Here is a 19,576-nt window from a genome sequence, read left to right on the forward strand (position 1 = left end):
CAATAGTTATGAATAATATTCCCAGCATGCTACCGACTTATTTTATTTATCAATGAAACATTGCACCATTTAAAATAAGGTATTTAAATCTTAAATACCAATAGAAGCAGTTAGAGAAAATTTAAACTTATATCGCAATGGGAAGGAAGTAATTTCTCGATTACTCTGAAAGCAGAAATAATCACATACATGACACTATTACACAGTTGAATAAGAATTACACTTATCCACTCTAATTAAAACACCTATATCCAGTTCACATTAAAATAACAAATTGTTCCAAATGCGTAGCATGACACAATTCAATAACATCCACAGTTGTAGTTACTGCTAACACTACCTGGACAGAGGGCAGTGTTATTGCAAACCCTTGATTCTCTTAATGGGCCGCTGCAGTGTGTCCCGTAAGGTGATACACAAGTTCTGGTTCGCACCTGCGACCCTTGACCACAAGTAACTGAGCATGTGCTCCACTGGGACCACTCTTCCACACCAGATTCACCTGTGTGCAAGACAACAAATAAACATGAAATACTGTCTTGAATATTATTTAGTAAGCAGTTTTTACCAAACTGATATTATGGCATGCAAGAATAACTTAAATGTTAAAACATGACAGTGCATCAAATGGTACAAGAAAACATTTTGGTGAAAAAGAAATTTAAAGGGGAGTATATATATATGAAGCTGATCGCAAGGCCCAAGTCTGCTATAATCTTGTTAGCAAAACTACTCTTCATAAGCCACTATGCTTGGAAAACTAAGAAGGGATATATCAGCACTTTACAACAAGAACAATTATTCTGGCAATTCCCTGAAAGCCAATCTAAGGCTTTGCACTTTAAAGAAGGGAAAGCTAAGTGTATTGCTAAGCTCACTCTATATTTTCTTCAGGAAAATATTGAAGTGTTCTTCTGAAACCTTTCGTTTCACTGAATTCAACCTCTTTTCCGATGCTTGATGATGTGGAGTCCCTGGAATCTGGGCATATCTAATGTTTACTGTGTTGAATACTGTCTACTTATAACTCATTCTAATGCAATCATTTTTTTACTTTATGACAACTATTTATTTTGTGGTAAATGATTATGAAACTGCTAACAATTTCCTCCATGATAGAGAAAAGCATTTAAAAGTAAAATTTCTATTTCATTTCTATTAACTCAAAAGAACAAAATTTTACTTTAAAATATGACCCTAAAAAGTCAATTATTTGAGTTCATTAATTTTCTTGGAATTAGCATTACACTGAAACTATGTCTAATTTCTATTATTATAATATGCAATCTTTCAGGGGGGCGAAGTTTAGCATTTCTTATACTCTCACAATGAGCTTCTAATGCCTAAAATCTTGCACTGTCTATCCCCAATATAAAACTGAGTGTTTTACTTCCTAGCAGAAACTATTTAAGTTAACCATTTAGTTGTTGAAAATGTTTGCAAGTAAACAACTTAGGAAATTTTGTGCCTGTGATTAAACAAATCAAGAAAAATATTAGACATTACACAAAGTATTCAAAATCTACATTTTCCTTTGGAATAGAATTAAAGGGATTGTGTTTATCTATTAGCCCATCTGTCTTGAAAGATTCATAAGTGACTCACAAGTTGCCTGCAATGTGAAGCAAAGCAGGTGACCCACAGACTGGTACTCAGGGACTGAGGTTGGGTCAGAATTGTAAATCAATATGCCACTTTCTTCCCTAAGCTTTCTTTTTCCAAATAAAAATATTAGCTGATATCAACTCTGTACCTGATAAAGTAGTTGAATTTGCATTCTGGTATAAGCTTCTCAACTCCTTGAAGACCTATTAAAACTAGTTCACAAAGAAGTCCAGGTTTGCAGACCACACTTTTGGCTGCTCTATTTGAATTATTTGTTATTATACTGGCCTGCATTATGCAGGAGAGGCACAGATTATAAAGCACTTACAAATGGATAGAAATCATAAGTGCTCATGGATTGGTAACTAGAATGACGTATTAATTTAAATTGGACTTATTTATTGTGTTGTAACCAGTGCCTGTCCTGAAGTAATGTATAGATTATCCTTGATGTTTACAATGATCATCGTCTTCACTATATTTATATGTACATATGTATATGTACAACTAATATTGGAAGAATACGTAAAAAATATCCCATGATTTGATCTTTTACATTAGAATATTCTTAAGAATAAAAATCATGAATCTATTTGTTTTTATAGAAAACCAGTTATAATGGTTTAAAAATATTCAACTATTCAACATAATTGTATGTATTTACACACATAATTAGAAATTTAAAATCCAAGCTTATAATTGAGAAGAGTATAATATAAACTTTATAAAATGTTATTTCACTTGTCATGAAAATAAATGAAGTAAAATATGATGTCTGCTATTAATCAAAGGCATAAAGTTTTGAATTTTGCAGCATACGTTAAATGATAAAGGGTATTAATAAGATAATTATTTTTCACAATTGCTATCCATCATTTAAACTTGGATTGTTATGAGTGAAAAATACTTTTACTAAACAAGAGGATCTGACCATAAAACAAAAATACAAATACAGACTAAAAGAATTTTAGTAAAATTATTTTAGGATCTGGGTTGTTCATAGAGTGTGATACTACAGTAATGTTGAACAGGCTAATCAGAGATTCCTGGTCTTCAGAAGCTGATAACAAGTGATCAGAAATATCCTAATTGGCTCATTTTCTTGATCAAAAATAACACAAATGAATAAATATAAATAATGTTTTCAAATTATGAGTTATATTTTGCTACCAAAATACTGGGTTACTTACCAAAATGAACTCATTAAAGCTCAAATATTAGTGTCAAGAGAAATTTTCACTAAACATATTATGAGTTCCATGTTTCCACTTCCTCAGTTTGCAAAAGATGAGAAGACTATCATATTCAAGCACATTGGTTTCTGAGAAAAAGCTAATATATTTTAAGAGAAAGACATTTTTTAAAAACTCACTGATAAAAAATATACTAGAGAAAGTATGCTTTTTATATTATGTATTAATATATGTATATGTATATCTGTGGATGCAAAAAACTAATCTGGGTTTTTTAACATATATCTGAGAAAGCCAATTAAACGTATCGTTGAAGGTTTCAATATGCAAGGCATTATTAAACTGTTTATCCTGGCTCAAAATATGAAGGAAAACTGGAGTAGCATTTCAATTAAACTCTGAAGACCTTATTTGGTAGAATGCTAAAAAATATTAGTTCTGTCACCTCGCAGAAGTCACTTTTTTCTCCAAACTTTCAAAAAGTGAATAATCATCCATTTAAAAAACTCATTGTGAGGATTAAATGAGATGATGGTATGAGAGTGCATCTTAAATTATGAACAAAATATTAATATAAAATGTTGCTAGTATGTTAAAGTCATGAAAGTAGATACAAAATTTAATTTTATATTACTCCATTAGAAAATGTGTTTTACTTTATAAATAAAGGCTGCTATCCCTACTATAAAAAACACTTATTTCTACAACATTCTTCTAAAATTATTTGATGAATGCCTGTATGCCAACAAATATAAGTGTAATTAAACTGTGTCAGAAAATCATTTTGGCAGTGAATTTAGATATCTGTATTAATATCTATGTCTTATCCCATCATTTCATGTCCTTGATTGTGAATATAGTTTGTGCCTAGTTAATTAGAGCACTGCCATTAATGTCCATATTATCTTAATTATTATACGTAATGAAGTAGTCAAGCTATTTGAATGAAACAATTCTGCATTATAGAATTTCACACAAAAAGTCTACTAAATTTATTAATTATCAAGGCTATTTTTAACTATGCAAAGTTTACTCATCATAATTATTCATTACAACTGCTTACTTATTTTAAGACCTAATTTTTAACTTATAAAATTTGATCTTTACCCGTTTTTTTCTGATGACTTGTATAAAAACCATATTACATTGTCTGTTACTACTTGATTTTACCTCTATTGTGTTATTTTTTCTCAAATCAATCATTTTTAACAAACATATAGAATTATTTTTATGCAAAGACTCTTTCTTGGTTTGAAAGACAAACAAATTATAAATAAAAGCTGACTTGTAAAGGTTCATGTGTCACACTTCATTTTGTTTATGGCGATTATACTTAGGAAAGTATAATCCTAGGAAATATTTTAAAAAAACTCTTATTTTCATTTGTTCTTCTTTTGTTGGCTTTATAATTGTCTAAAGCTAATTTACTGATAATAAAAACATTAAAACAATGCAGTTATCCAATTTTTTTGAATACCACAATAATTTAATTTCAAAAATTATATTTTTCTATACTATCTTATTTAAAATAAAATACGTGTTTTATTTTTAAAATTAATTTAAATATCCAGTAAATGTTCTCAAAACGCCATGAAATTTGTTGCCCTTCTATTGTTATAGTTAACAATATAGAGAAATAAATTTAAGGTCCCTCATGGATGTTCTTGATGTGCTCATTTTAAGGCCATGCACTAACATAAATCAACAAAAAGCAATGCCTAGAACAGAATGTATAAGTGAAAAATGCATAAATTTATAATTTCTCATGAAGAAAATATTATGTTGTAATTGAATTTGCAAACAAGGTTTTATCTAAAAACTAAATTTTCTTATTATGTGTAGTAGGCATATAAAAACTGATGAAAAAACTCTTGGCCAAATTAAAAAATATTTATGGATAAATTAATTTAGCATTATTAAAAACCAAAAAAATATGTTTCACTCTTTCAATCCCAATTAACCCCAATGGTAAGGCATCTTAATAAACCAATGACTGCTACCTCTTTTACAAAATGAGAAACTACTAATCTTGTAAAAACACCCTTATCATGTTGGTGCCTGAATGTGACTGAATGGTTAGCTCATGAATTGTACCTTAATTTAGAATTAGATATTATTCTATTCTGAGGGCAATAGTCCAGATTTTTGCACTCTAACATGGAGAAAGGTACACTGGAAATTAGAATATCTTAATCGAAGTCACTAATATATTTTTGGACTTTTCAAAGAAATAGCAAGAGAATGAATTAGACTTTTTGCTTAGTTTTGTTTTGTTTTTGGTGGGGTCATAGATAGCAGTGCTCAGGGATTACTCCTGGATCTGTGCTCAGGAATCATTTGGGTGCTCATTGGGGAAACAGATATGATACCAGGGATCATACCAGGTTAACAATATGCAAGGCAAACATCTTCGCCCTGTGGTATCTCTTTTATTCCAAATCAACTTTTCTTATGTAAGAGGTATACCAAAAGCAAATTTTTCTTCATTTCTAGATATAGTCGAAATATTTTTCATATTTTCATTTCATCATCCTGTTATTCATCGATTGCCTCAAGCAGGCCCCAGTAACGTCTCTTTCATCCTAGTACTGAGATTATATTCACGGCTCTTTAGGCTCTTTAGGAGAGAGTCGAAATATATCTTATAAAAATATCTTAAAATGCTAAAAAACATCCTTATTATCTAATTTATTCCAATTATTTTCCTGTTGTAAGAATTCTTTGACATACTAAAGACTACTACTCACCTATTAAGGACTACAATTCATTATGAATAATGTCATTTCAATATTGTAATTTGAAGCTATTGTCTGAATAAAGATTATTCTAACAACGTATGAACTAAAGAAAATATACGATCTTTAACATCATTTCATCAAAATCACCTGAATATCATTTAAATGCTTATATTAATGATAAAACAAATCCTTAGAATGGAATGAATAAAACATTATGAGAACATAGGTAAAATTATTAGTTTATAATTTCCTGAAATAAAAGTGACAGCTGAAGATATTCATAAAACAATCTTAACAAGTTTTCATTTAAATATATACCACATGCAATGTAAACATAAAATTATAGTTCATTTATTATGAGGACTATAATATTAACGGTTTATTTGTTTATAGCTATGTACATATATATATTTGAAGAGAGGTATTTAATAGTTCCTAATTTTAAGTTTAAAACTAGAAAACTTTTTTTGCTGATAGTATTTAAAGTATAATAAAACATATTAATAAAGACTCAATTTTTAATTTAGCTTATGTAACAAAACTTCAAATAAAAATATTAAATTCTAAAATATATTAATTTACTCTATATTTAACAATATTTTCATTCTGTATATTTCAAAATTTCTACATTCATTTTTGTTTAATTAAATTTCATTATCAGAAATTCTATTTAAAATCCTAGTTCTTAAAAGTCTTATAAAATTCAATTATTGATGAAACAACATTATTAATTTTTCTTAAGTTTAATGATAAATTTTATGCTAGTTAATATAAGTAAGAAATAATGTGTAAAATCCTAAATACCCCATGCTGAAAACAAAATAAGTTTTACACATTTTTGGTCCAGTTTTCAATTCAAGGCTACTTCATTTATGGACTTTAACTGGTGACAAAAAAATCAAAATGGCTCAAAAAATATCAGCTCCAAAAACTGACAAATGTGCAGCAAAAGATTATGAAAACATGCAGTGGTTTCATTAAAATAACAACAATAAATAGAAAAATGTAACTAACGTATTACCAGTTTGTGCCATAAATTTAGCAGCATCAGCTTGTTCCTGAGGGACCCTTTTTTCATGAACAGATCGAGGTCGCTGACTTTTAATTGTATGATCTCCCATCATTCCAAATTCTAAAGACAGAATAAAGGTATATGAAAGCTTGTGTGTAGACATTTCTCATAAAGTACATTCACTGGCTCATGCAATATGTTCCTATACATTACCTAGCAGTCACTGATGAAATTCACAGTTCTGAATTTGCTAAACTGATCTGCTTGGAATATCTCTAAACTCAAGCCAAAAAACCCTGATAACATGAAGCAATAACAGTCAATGAAATGACACATCAGATTTGAAGTCAGCTTAATTAATAGAAATAGTACGCTGTTTGCTGATCATGTTTTGAAGCAGTACATCAGAAAAAATACAACCACAGTGTTACTGTTGTTTTGCAGAGATAAATTCTGACTCTGTAACAGCTGTTCTTTTGCTAAATAGTAATAACCCCCACAGGTTTCTCGGCACTTCTTTGAAGAGATGAGTAATCCTTTAGCCTAGCTTTCCTTAAACTAAACATTCACTTAAAGGAACCATTTCCCCAAAGATCAGGCTGCCCTTTTGCCCTCCAGAGCTCAGAGAAAATTGCCTTGCCCCCAAATAACTCCTCAGCCTTTACTGATCCACATGTAAGAAGAGTGTTTTTTTTCTCTTTTTAAAGTTACCTATTAAAAAAGAGAATGAATCCCAGATTCTGATATTTGATTTTTTTTAATGGTATATCTCTGAGGAAAGATCTCAGAGACAAAAGAGGAGGAGCAAAAAGTAAGCGGAACAAAATAATTACATGTAATATCTTCTTTTGAAAAAATCATTTGCTTAGCATTCACCAAGAGTTTCGTCCTTACGGCACTATTAGTGCCACTTAGTTTGGGAATGTGTGAACCTAAAAATGGGATAGTGTTAGTTATAGCTCATGGAAATGTAGGTAGGGAAAGGAATGTGAATTTGAGGGGTTTTCTCTTATATCAAGATAATCCTGGAGGGGCTGGAGTGATAGTAGAGCAGGTAGGGCGTTTGCCTTGCACGCAGCTGACCCAGTTCGATTCCCTGCATCCCATATGGTCCCCCAAGCACTGCCGGGAGTAATTCCTGAGTGCAGAGCCAGGAGTAACCCCTGAGCATTGCTGAGTATGACCCAAAAAAGAAAACAAATAATAATCCTTGGGCCCCTGAAGACAAGATTTTATATATGGCAAAGACAAGGTGCTAAAACATGTTTTAATACTAGTGCAGATATATTGCTGGAATTAATGATGTCAAAATGTGGAACAGATCATTTAAAAGTACTAATGCTATTAATTCTTAATCTTGGCAAAAAGACTAGCACATGATTTGTTCATCATTTCAAGCCCTCACATGTGTGACAACGGACAGATTTGTCAAGAATTATTTCCAGCTATTCTTTCCAAGAAAACATCCCATGAGAAATTTGAGAAATCTAAATGTGTGTTTGTCCTTTTCAGTTCAGATAAAGTCCAAGGCAGGAAATAGAAATTTTCATAAAATGTCAGTTGGTTTAATCTTGAAAAATCCATCACTATTTTCTCTTACTGCCAACATCCATTTTCACTCCTAGTCATTTATGTCTACAGTGTACGCTGCCTAGACCCGTTTTTCTTTATGCTAATATGGAATATTTAATCACATTTCATGATTTTAGAAAATGACTACTTGGAAGCTGTATATCGAGCTTAGGCACTAGCCAATATTTTAAAATAATAGATATAATTGAACTTTTCTGTACCAAAAATATCAAAAAAGCTTTAGTAATATTTTATGTGAAGTAAAATAATTTTCTGTTGTTTTTAAGAAACCTGCTTGAGAAATGTGAAGTAAGAGAAAGAGAAGTGGTAGATATTCAAGAGAAAACACAGCTTCAAATAAGGGGCAGGGTCGGGGAGGATTCTAGAGTATTTAACTCAGGTCCAGATGGGTCAGTCTTCAGGTGGAAAAGGAGCCTTGCTTGCCTTTACAAAGCTGATGTTATTTGTGTACAGCTATACCAACTGTCTGGGACTGAAATTCTCAGCACTCAGAAAAACTAATCTGTTTGGGCACTTGATGATTCTTTCATATTCTTATCAGACCTTCACATTCTCTTGGTTTTTCTCATTTTCTAAAGGAGTCCACCCTTCTCTGAGCCCATATAAGTTTCTGCCTCTGAGCTATGGTTTCTTTATCTTTAAAGTGCTCATTATTTGCATATATAAGGGAGTATTTTTTATTATGAACAGCACCCTTTATCTTCTATTCTTTTTCATTTGCCCTTTAAATTGTGTGTATGCATATGTGTATGTGTATGTTTGTATGCATAGCTCTTTGGGCATTTAAATGACAGTAAATATATAAATAAATTGGGTGTTTTGAAGCTCACATGAAGGCAATTTTGACAGTGGTAGAGAAAAAGATGTCAAAATTAGTTAACCCATGCCAAAAATTTCTTACTTAGTAACTGTTTGTATTGGGCACAATGATCCCATAATTTAGTGGTCAAAGTATGTTGAAAGATTTTTTGCTGTTGTTGCTGATGGATTTTTGAAGTATCACATTCAATTTTTAATGATTTTGAAGTGTAAACACAAAGTCTTTTTTTGTTTTTTCTGTTTTTTAAGACCAGCAGTTCTCAGTTGCTCCTGGCAAAACTCAGGGACTATGTGTGGAGCCAGGTTTCAAAACAAAGTCAGTGGCCTGCAAATGACTTAATCCCTGCACTATTTCTCTCACTCACCAAGTACTTATTTTCAAAAATAGATATTTGAGTGAACCACTTATTATTTGCTAGAGTGTTATCTGAATCTCTTAAATGTATGTATATTACAATGTGAATCTCAATATTCTTCACTTTAACCACTTCTATTTAATCATCAATATTGAATATTGCATGAATTGTCTCTTGAGAAATTCTCAATTAATCCATGAACTTGACTATGTATTTTAACATAAATAAAATGTTTAAATTAAGTTTTTATCACTGATACTAATATAATTTACCCCAAAATCACTTTGAAAAAATGAGAACAGATATAAAACCTAAACAATATTCTCTGAGACAAAAAATATAATAACAATTTTTTCACATAAAAAGCAACACTATGGTGGTATTTTTAAAAAATGTTTCAGACCTTATTGTTTCAGATCTAAAACAATCTGGATTTCTTAGTGAAATATGTAAACTGTTATCTAATTGACTTTCCTTTGCCAATGTTTATATTCAAAGTGTTAGAAAGTAAAACTCCTCTTTGTTTTAGGGTTATTAAACATTTCAACAACAAATAATATGAATAATATGTTTTCATCTATACCCTCACAATATGAAAGATGTATTCAAAATATCTGTACTCTTTTGAAGATACTATCTTTTACATTTTCATTTAAGAAATAATGGCCAGTTGGATTATTCAAACAGGAGGGGAAAAACAACAAGTCATTCTTTTGATTACTCTTCTAAACGGGGAATGTAAGTTGAGGTTAACCTCTAGTTTTTTATATTTTATGAATAATATAAGTTTCTCATGGGTTGTTGATTCATCTCCAGATGATTTTGTGTTGGAAAAGATTTTATGCTACATTAGTTACACGAGGAAAATAATAGAGCCAAATAAATAGATGATCTGCAATGAAAAGCAAGTGAAATCAAATGAAAAAAATGTACAACATAATGTTGTATATGTACATCTGGTACATGGCTTATGAAAATGCAGGGTTATTTTCTATATTTGATGTGGATGGTGCCAATGAAGTAGTGGTTAAATAACTGTGTACATGTACAAAACTCAAAAAACTGGAGATATATCGGCACATTTTCTCAGACACTCATTGTGCTTCTTGACTAAGATTAATAGTCTCCAGAAGAGATAAAAAATTACATGAAAGAATGATTTCCAAGGTCTATTGCCTTAAGTTTAGTTTTAATATTTTCTTTCCACATAGGGGAATATGCACATAGTTCATTAACAAGTAGACTTGAAAACGATCTCTTACTAATCACCAGTTGCATCTTTTTCTTTTTAATCTGGAAATCAAAGATTCTAGTCAAATGAAATGTAAATTATAAACTAAAAACACACACATTTAGTTCCTATTTTCCAGTGTGTTTACCTTTCAAAATAATAGCTAAGACAATCAGATTAATACCAACTCTTACTGCAATCAATTTTGCAATGGACTTCAGTCATATTTTTAGACTTATATAGGTCAAATCATTTTTACTTCTTATCAAACTCCCAAATTATATTTCACTTATAGTCTATGGCCTAAATATACTAACTTTTTGTCATGAAGATGCTTACTGCATCCATTTTTTTTTTATTTTCCTCCACATGAAATACCAGCTCTTCCACCCCTGTCTTAACAAATAATAAACTCCTTTCCAATAGCACCAAACTCATGAATTATTTCTTAATCAACCAATCATAACTGAACTTTCCTTCCTTAGCATTCATTGTGCTTTCTATAAATAATAGGCTTTATATTTTTTACTATTTCTACCAAATTATAAACTTTGATAGGAATAAGGATTATCAATTCTAAAACACTCTCTAATTTGTATAACTGTTTATTAATATGTGTCATTCATCACATTAAAAATTCATTTAAGAATCACTTATCTACAGTGCAAGATTTATATGCCTAGAATAGTAGACTTGTTTTTAACTGTGGGTCCAAAGACCATTGCTGGACCACAGGTGCCAGTGGATTGAAAATTATTGGTGTGGAACCATTTCTTTTCTTTCTATTTTTCACACACTGGCCACTCTGATAACATAATGTAGCATGTGTGGGGGTGCTCAGAGGACACCAAGGTCATACCCAACAGTGCTCAGAAGTCACATAGCATAAAGGATCAAACACAAGACAGCACATAGTTGGTGTGTGCTTTACCACTTGAGCTTTTCCCTAGGTCTCTGGAAATATTTTGTGCTTTTATCGTTTGAGGTCACATGACTCACAGTAATTGTAATATTATTGACTTACACTCAAAATGCTACTGCACCATATCCACCATCATAGTCTCAAAAACCTCATCACTGCTCTCTCCAGATATCTTGACATACTTAGGTCTAAGTAAAATCATTTCTTTAACTTTCTTGGTAAACAGTTTGGTGGAGGAAACAATAAAAATCTTTGAAAATTACTTGCACAATTATGGTACTTAATATCCCTTCATCAATAATAAGATGTATTATCCACAAATATTTATGATTCTTATTTAGGTTACTGCAGGATAACATTACTTTGTCCTTTCTCCCTTGCCACAAGGAGCTTAGGTTTATCTGGTCACACCCATCAAAGTGTTCCCAGGTCACTCCCATTTTTTTATTTATCTGTAACCACTTCTCTATGCTCTCTTCCCCAAATGATTAATCAGCTTATTCCCTTAATCAGTTTCTGTTAATTTGTAAGGTCAGATCTTTCTAGGACACTGAACTTATGTTGTAAATTAATGTTGCCTTTCTCCTCTCCTTATGTCTTTTGAATAGTTTACTTTAAAGCAATGTCCTTTTATATAGACACAAGAAAATAATTAATATTATGCTTTCGTAACTTGTGATTTAATTGGCTTCAGATATTATTCATTCCCGGGCATCTGCTTTCTCAACTTAAGCCTCAGTTGCCCTCACTTCCTAGCGTCCCCCAAAGCAGGGTCTTGACGAGGAACTGGATGGAACCAGGGCAAGCGGTAAGCTATGTGCTACCCTGGCATCGAGATGGGCCTAGCCAAAGCACCACCATTCTTAACTATAAGTTAAGAGCTTGATCATGACAAATGTTGTCATGATCCAAAAGTAATGATGAGACTAGGACCCTGCTAGGGATAGGAAAGACTAATGTGGCCTGAGCATGGCAGTCTGAGATAGAGATGACTCCAGGATAGCAATTCTATAAGCTTAATGCTCCTCTTACTGTGTCCATAAAAAATGATTAATATTATGAATGCCTTTATGTTTGCTGGACAAGGAGAGGAGAAACACACCCATGGGATTCCTGCTGAAAGAGAATCTGTCCTAGAAGCAGCATCCCCTGAGGGAAAGAACTATTGATTGTGACCTATTGATTGAGGGAAAGAACTATTGATTGTGACCCCTATTGATTGTGACCACACCTATATGTAAGCCCAGCCCCTAGTGGTTGGGGGATTTAACTAGACTATAAGAGTGGGCTGTAGGGGTGAAGATCAGAATCAAGATCTAGAGCCAGAGCCAGGAAAGAGGGGTTCCAGATTGGGAGAGAAGGAGAAAGAGAGACAGGAGTGAATGGGGATGAGAATGAAATAAATGGCATCCGATCAATCAAACTGGCTTGGCCCTGTCTCCTCTGCCATCTGCCCCAGGGTCTGGGCCGCCCTGACTGGGGCAGCAGCTCGGCTTGGGCCTCCCAGAACCTGGGCGGCCAGGGGAAGAGCCATCAGGGCCACCCCCTGGCTGCCCTCGGAGTTTTATACAGTTGCTATTAAAATTGCAATAATTTATTAAAAACTTAAATTCACCTGAAACAAATCTTAAACTCTTAAACAAAACTGCTTTTTTAAATTAATAAATATTAATCAATAGCATATCACAAAGTTAGGAGCTAATGTTGTGAAGATAAATAAGTAAGTAATGGTGTCTGATATCTTAAGACTCAGAGTTCAAGGAATTTGCTTAAAAATGCCTGATTACTTGAAGTATGAAGATTATTTATTCCAATAAAAATTATTAAGGTGCTATCAATATCTATTTTTCTATAAATTAAAGATTCCTTTTAACTATAATGAGTAACTAATATGCTCACAAAGAAAAATTATCTTCTAAGCCAAAATTAGCCATTACAAATAATAACTCTGAAATAATATCCATTGATGAATTTTTTAATATCCTATAATAAGTACTTGAAAAACATAATAAAGCACTGTTTAGAGAATGATTCCAGGAAATCTGGAGGTATAAATGCTGAAATAAACATTTCCAAATTTTTTGTTTGTATTCTGGCCATACCCATGTGTGCTCGGCTCCTAGTTCTGTGCTCAGGGATCAATCCTGGAAATGTTTGGAAGATCATATAGGGAACAAACTCAGGTCAGCACTTGCCAGGTACATACCTTGTCAGCTGTTCTATCCTGCTGGACCCTGAAATGAACATTTTATCATTTATTCTTTCTTTCTGCACAAAATGTTAGCAAACTGATTGCCCTATTCTATGTAAAAATCATCAATCTGGGTATCATCTAGGAATTGTCTGCTAACATTTCTTATATATTATTAAACTGAATTTTATGACTCATATCTTTCTGAGACAACTATTAAATCTTGTGAACTATCAGTAATTGTTCCCTTGAAAATTATTTGTTGGTGATGAGGATATTAAACATTGAAGCACATAATGTAAAAAGCAATTCTACTTCCAACAACAAACTCTCAGTTGAATACCATTTCTTGTTGACCTGTATTAGATTTTAATTTCTCACATAAGCACATCAGTGGCAAAATAAAAGTATTTGCTAAAATCTGTAGCAATTTTTGTCCAGGACTTAAACTCTCATATTATAAGACATGACTATTATATTTTTATAGGTCCAATAAGATCTTGGATTTCTAAAATACAAGAAAATATACTGAACTGTTTTGGAATAGAGTATTTATAATTTTGTAAACTAAACAGGGCTTGACTTCTTTCCTGTCAAACATTATGATACATAGGGCAATTCTTTATGTGCAGAGTAGATTTGCAAGGACACCCAAATAGAAGGAAAAATTGCTCAAGGAATTGTTGCAGACTTGTCTTTCAGATATATCAATAAGTAGACAGAGAAATAGTAGATAGATAAATAGATAGATGGATATAGAAAGATAGAATAGATACACACACATACATACATACATACATACATACATACATACATAGACCTACCAGAAGAAATAGTTAAAATCACTTTTGTTTCACTCTTTGTTTTTGGGATGGCTGTGATCAGGCTGGCTGTGCATTTAGGGATCATTTCTTGAGGTCTCAGGTAGCATATGAAGAACCAAAGCTGGATCAGTCAGGTGCTAGGAAAGCACCTTACTTGCTGTCCTGTCCATCAGCCTCTAAAATAAACTTCTTAACAAAATTGTTTTGCTAAGATACATAATCTGTCGCTATCACTGTCCTCCCATTGTTCATCGATTTGCTCCAGTGGGCCCAGTAACATTGTGAGACCTGTTACTGTGTTTGGCTATCCAATATGTCATGGGTAACTTGCCAGGTTTTGCTGTGTGGGTGAGATACTCTCAGTAGCTTCCTGGGCCCTCCGAGAGGGGTGGAGAAATCGAATTCAGGTTGGCTGAGTTGGCCGCATGCAAGGCAAATGCCCCACCCACTAGCTGCAACATCTGTCACCCCATTGATCACCAGGGTTGATTCTGCTGATCTGGTTGCCTAGGCAGGTGCCCCCTTTCTCCCTCACGGCTCCATGTGTGTCCCTCCCAAAGCTGCGTGCTCGGTCGAAGAGGACGGCCTTACCAGAATAGAAAAGGACTGGTCTTTGGTCTATGATATGTGAGTAGCTGCACTCCCCTGCTAGAACCTCCAAACAAGATACATAATAATTTCTAAAAATAAATTATATTATTCCCTTAATATTTCAGTTTACTATTCAGAGACATATGAATACAAATGCAAAGTATGTTTAAAGTATATTCAGACTATTTGAAGTACAGAAAGGAAACTAACTAAAAACTAACATATTCATGCTTGTTTTGATAACCTATTATTATAAGTGGAATTCCACTGAGAGTTTTAAAAGTGATTATCTATTTCAAAGCAGTAGTTAATACATGTAAAACCCATTATGATCATTCTACTAACAAGTTAAAGCTTATGTAGTGCTATGGACCAGCAAACACACATTCAGTAGATATAGGTCATATTTCCGACCAGCATGCCTTGAATTAGTTTTTCTGTTTTTTTATTCTTCAAAAATGCATAATCTATTAAACGCATTTTTAAACTCTAAAATTGTAACTTCACAGGTTACAGGTTGATCCAAGAGGGCACACGCTATCTCTGAGCTATTGAAGAGGGATACAGGACCTGAATAAGCCTGAGTAATGATAGTATGAATAGAAAAACCGCATGGCACCCAGGAGTCTGAGAAAATTAGAGAGTAATATTGATTACTACCACACTTCCTTTAAGTAAAATGATGTTAAATATCTTAATCCAAGTCTATGAACTAAACAAAATTTTACTTTGTATATAATATCATAGATTACCAAAATTTACTTAGTGTATATATCTATGCTTTCGACAGCACCAACATTACAGAGGAATATACATATATATATACATATATATTTATATACATATATATTGATGTACTTTTTAGTTACAAGATACTTTTAAATGTGCCTGGAATTGAATGAAGTCCATCAATTTAAAATAATTAAATAAGCATTCATTATATTTCAAATGAGATTCTGGGTTTAGAAGATATGCAATGAACACAATAGAATAAAAATCATATTCTTGAGTGAATGTTATAGTTATTCCAAGCGGAGAAGAAACATCTATTCTTAATGCTGTAACTGTAATTTAGCCCTTTCTATTCGTTTTAAATTGCCACACACATTTGTCAAATTCTTTGCCTGACATATAAAATCTATGAATTTTAAATTTACTAGTCAGTTTTTGAGAAGTTATAAACAGTCACATGTACATTTGTAAAATCCATAACTATCTTCAATCTTTCATTCATAGACTGTTTCAGATAAAACTAATGAGTGAATATCTCATCCACATCATTTAATAGGAACTGATTAAGTGGGCCATTAAAATTAAGTTATTAACACAAAGTCGTGTCACCCTGCCCCTAAATAGTAATATGGTTTCATTGGTTTCTTTTGAATTTAGAGATGCATTTGCATTTTAGTAAGTTTCGTTATAAATGTCATAGTATAAGATCTAATCAGAAAAGATTATTTCTCTTTCTCATAAATTCTTACAATGTTACTTCTTTAAATATTGTTACTTTTAAAACCACCTATGAAAATTTATACTTCCGTTGCACAAGCACATTTTGCTTTTCTAATTTTAGATAAAGGTGTTGCCTTTAGAGGGTTCTACTGGTAGAGAAATTCCTAGAACTGTTTTTGTTCTGAGGAAGCACAGTTTAAATTTTGATCGACATAGCCATATCCTTAATGAATATTTGTCTGTATAAATGGCATAAGATGAATATGAGGTAAAATGTTGGCTTCTGTTCTATCTGACGTTTATCAGCACACACAGCATCCCTCTAAATACTGATTAGTGCTTATTTCTATTCATTCTATTTGGTTTGAAATAAATATATTACTTTCGCTTTGTGAACGTCACTAGTTGTTGTAATTTTTCCAAAACAATAACATATTTTTCTGATAAATACATTTGTCACTTCACCACATTATGTGTCAATTTATTTTAAGTATACTTATTATTTATTCACAACATACACTGTTGAATTTTAAATATCCCATCTGAATTCTTAGAAAATTAACATGCACTTATATTTATTAAAATTCTGAACTTATTTGTTACATTAGAGTTTTTCTTTATCATATTTTATTGTTGATTCTCAATGTTTTTCCATGTTTTTCCATTTTCTTAACTGATAGGAATCTTCATCATTACAATTTTTTTCTCTAGATACTATAACTCAATTATTAAAATTAAAATGTTATACACTAATTTTATCACAAATCCTCTCGTGGATTTTTAAAAAAATGACAGTTTCCTTTGTGAATTAGTACCTGTATACTTTTTAATCAACATAAGAATTTGGACATGTTATTCCTTGACTGATTTCCAGATAAATACTATGCTTCAAAAATTTAAACTTAACTATCAGTTATACTTACTTTGTTGATCTTTTTGAATTTGCTTTTCTTTTGCTCAAGTCTATCCTTTAATGGACTTATCTTCCCTCACAATAAAATGTTAATATGACAAGATATGTGTATATATATATATACACACACATATATATATATATATATATATGTACATCAGGTCAAAATACTTTCTCACAGAAAATTGAAGATAGCTCTTACAATGAAACTGATATTCAATATTGCCTATGAGATATTTCCCTTGCAAAGTAATCTGCTTTTCTTTGGGGGATTTTTTTTTTGAAAGAGCTATTTCACTGTATCTTCCAGAAATCTGACAATTATTGGTCTTTCCCATTCAGCTTACTTAGTACTCTTTGTTCCCTTCTAGAAAAGCAGCAAAGCTGTAGCTGAGCACATTGAATGTGTTTTTCTCCTGAGTTAATTTCCCCCTTTCCTTGGTTTTCATCCATATCTGTGGTGGAGGTTCTTTTAACTGCTGATGCATTCTGCTTCCTCTCAGCTTCCTACATATTCACAAAATACCTTCTCGGGTAAAAACGAACACCTAGTTTCTGATTATTAAGAAAAAGAACAAAACATCACTTTTCATTTCTTCTTTGATCAATTCTCTTTCCTACTTACACACACAAAAAAAATTCTTTCAAAGTGTATCCTCTGATTCTTCACTTCCCACTCACCCAATAATGTCAGGAAATCTGACTTCAAAACTCCTTCCTTGAATGAAACTGCTCTCTTGAAAGTTTAGTTCCCTCTTGAAAACTGTCACACTCATCTTTGATTATTTCAGCATTTGACACCCTCCCACCCTCCCCCATCCCACAACTTTTCTTAAATTGCTTACCTCCCTTGGCTCACAAAGCTGAAGATTTACTTTTCTTCCACCTCCTGTTTCCTGTCTCCCTCACTCCTTTAGTGATTCTTCATCCTCCAAAATTGGGTTTTCCATGAGGTCTGTCTTAACATTCTCCCTTAAAAATTCTACTCATTCCTCCAGACTAAGATATCACTTTTAGGCAAACACCTGTCAGTCACTAACTGCCAGGTTGGTCTACAACTTTCAAAATCCCTCAAAAACAGGGCCACCTTACTACTTCTTTAGAAAATTCAGTTCTTCGCGAAAACAAGTTGATCATTTTGCTTATGAGAGCTGCTCCTTGCGATTTATAAGAAGTCAATTGTGACACAGGTAAATGTTGTATGGATAAATTTATCACGAAATAAAAGGAAAGGTTGACCATAAATTACAAAATAACTGTCTTAGATGTATCAAAATATCTAGATGGACCATTTGTTTGTGTAAAGAAAAGCCTTAGGGCTTGATCTTGAAAGCTGAAAAAGGAAACAGCAGCATGATTTGACATTTACTGAGGCTGCCAGAGGAGATGGCATGGATTGCTGGATACAATAGAGAAAGGAGGTGAGGTTAAAAGATCTTGGGAGACTAATAAAGAGAAGCATCTAGCAAAATGATGGGAGGGTAAACGAAAGGAAAAATGTGATAAATTTTTTTGTGGGAGGAATATTAGAAGCTCTTTCAATATGTCATATTTAAGTAAAAACGTATGCACTAAGTTGACTAAAACATAATTTCTTCTCTTGGGCCAATTTTTATTAAAGGCCTACTTGCTTTGTGTTAGAGTGTTTTAAAAGAAGGTGATTAATAAAGTTAAGATCACGGGCAGCAGCAATAGTAGTGCAGATAGGGGGTTTGTCTTCATAAGGCCAACGCAGCATTCCATACTTCCCACAAGTATTGTGAAGACCTGAACACTGCTTAGCATGGCTCAAAAGTTTTTTTAAAAATGCAAGGAAAAAAGTAAGATCAACTTCATGTTAATGGCAGTGACAAGAGACACAAAACAGAAACGCTGAAGAACCATGGTACAAAACAATGTTTGATCGTTTAGATAAAATTCATGTTAGAGTAGGCAGGAAGGAATTATGCAACCATTCCTCACGAACACATGGGAGTGTTGCGAGGACACTGAATTTCTGGTTCTAGAGTATGTGGAAGTTCAGATCAGGTTTTTAAAAATTACACTGCAGCGAGTTGTCAGAAGTGCTGATTAGGGAGCACACTGGTGACTCTAAGATTATTAATTAGCATTCTAAGTTCAGCAATTTGGCTCAAG

The 19,576-nt window shown here is 32.4% G+C and overlaps 1 protein-coding gene across 4 annotated transcripts in view; it reads right to left on the bottom strand.

The window, feature by feature from the left end:
• ADGRB3 (adhesion G protein-coupled receptor B3) overlaps window positions 1-19,576 on the bottom strand; it is a 799,823-nt gene that overhangs the window by 486,919 nt on the left and 293,328 nt on the right. For 3 of the 4 annotated variants that reach the window (XM_056108346.1, XM_056108354.1, XM_056108337.1), the window contains 2 exons: window positions 6,558-6,668; window positions 341-502 (listed from right to left, as the gene is read on the bottom strand). In XM_056108346.1, coding sequence (XP_055964321.1) covers window positions 341-502; window positions 6,558-6,668 — 273 coding nt within the window. The remainder of the gene's footprint in view (window positions 1-340; window positions 503-6,557; window positions 6,669-19,576) is intronic. The other variant, XM_056108361.1, reaches the window with a different exon arrangement.

The sequence above is a fragment of the Sorex fumeus genome, unplaced genomic scaffold, assembly GCF_029834395.1.
Source record: "Sorex fumeus unplaced genomic scaffold, SorFum_2.1 ptg000008l, whole genome shotgun sequence".
Taxonomy (NCBI): Eukaryota; Metazoa; Chordata; class Mammalia; order Eulipotyphla; family Soricidae; genus Sorex; species Sorex fumeus.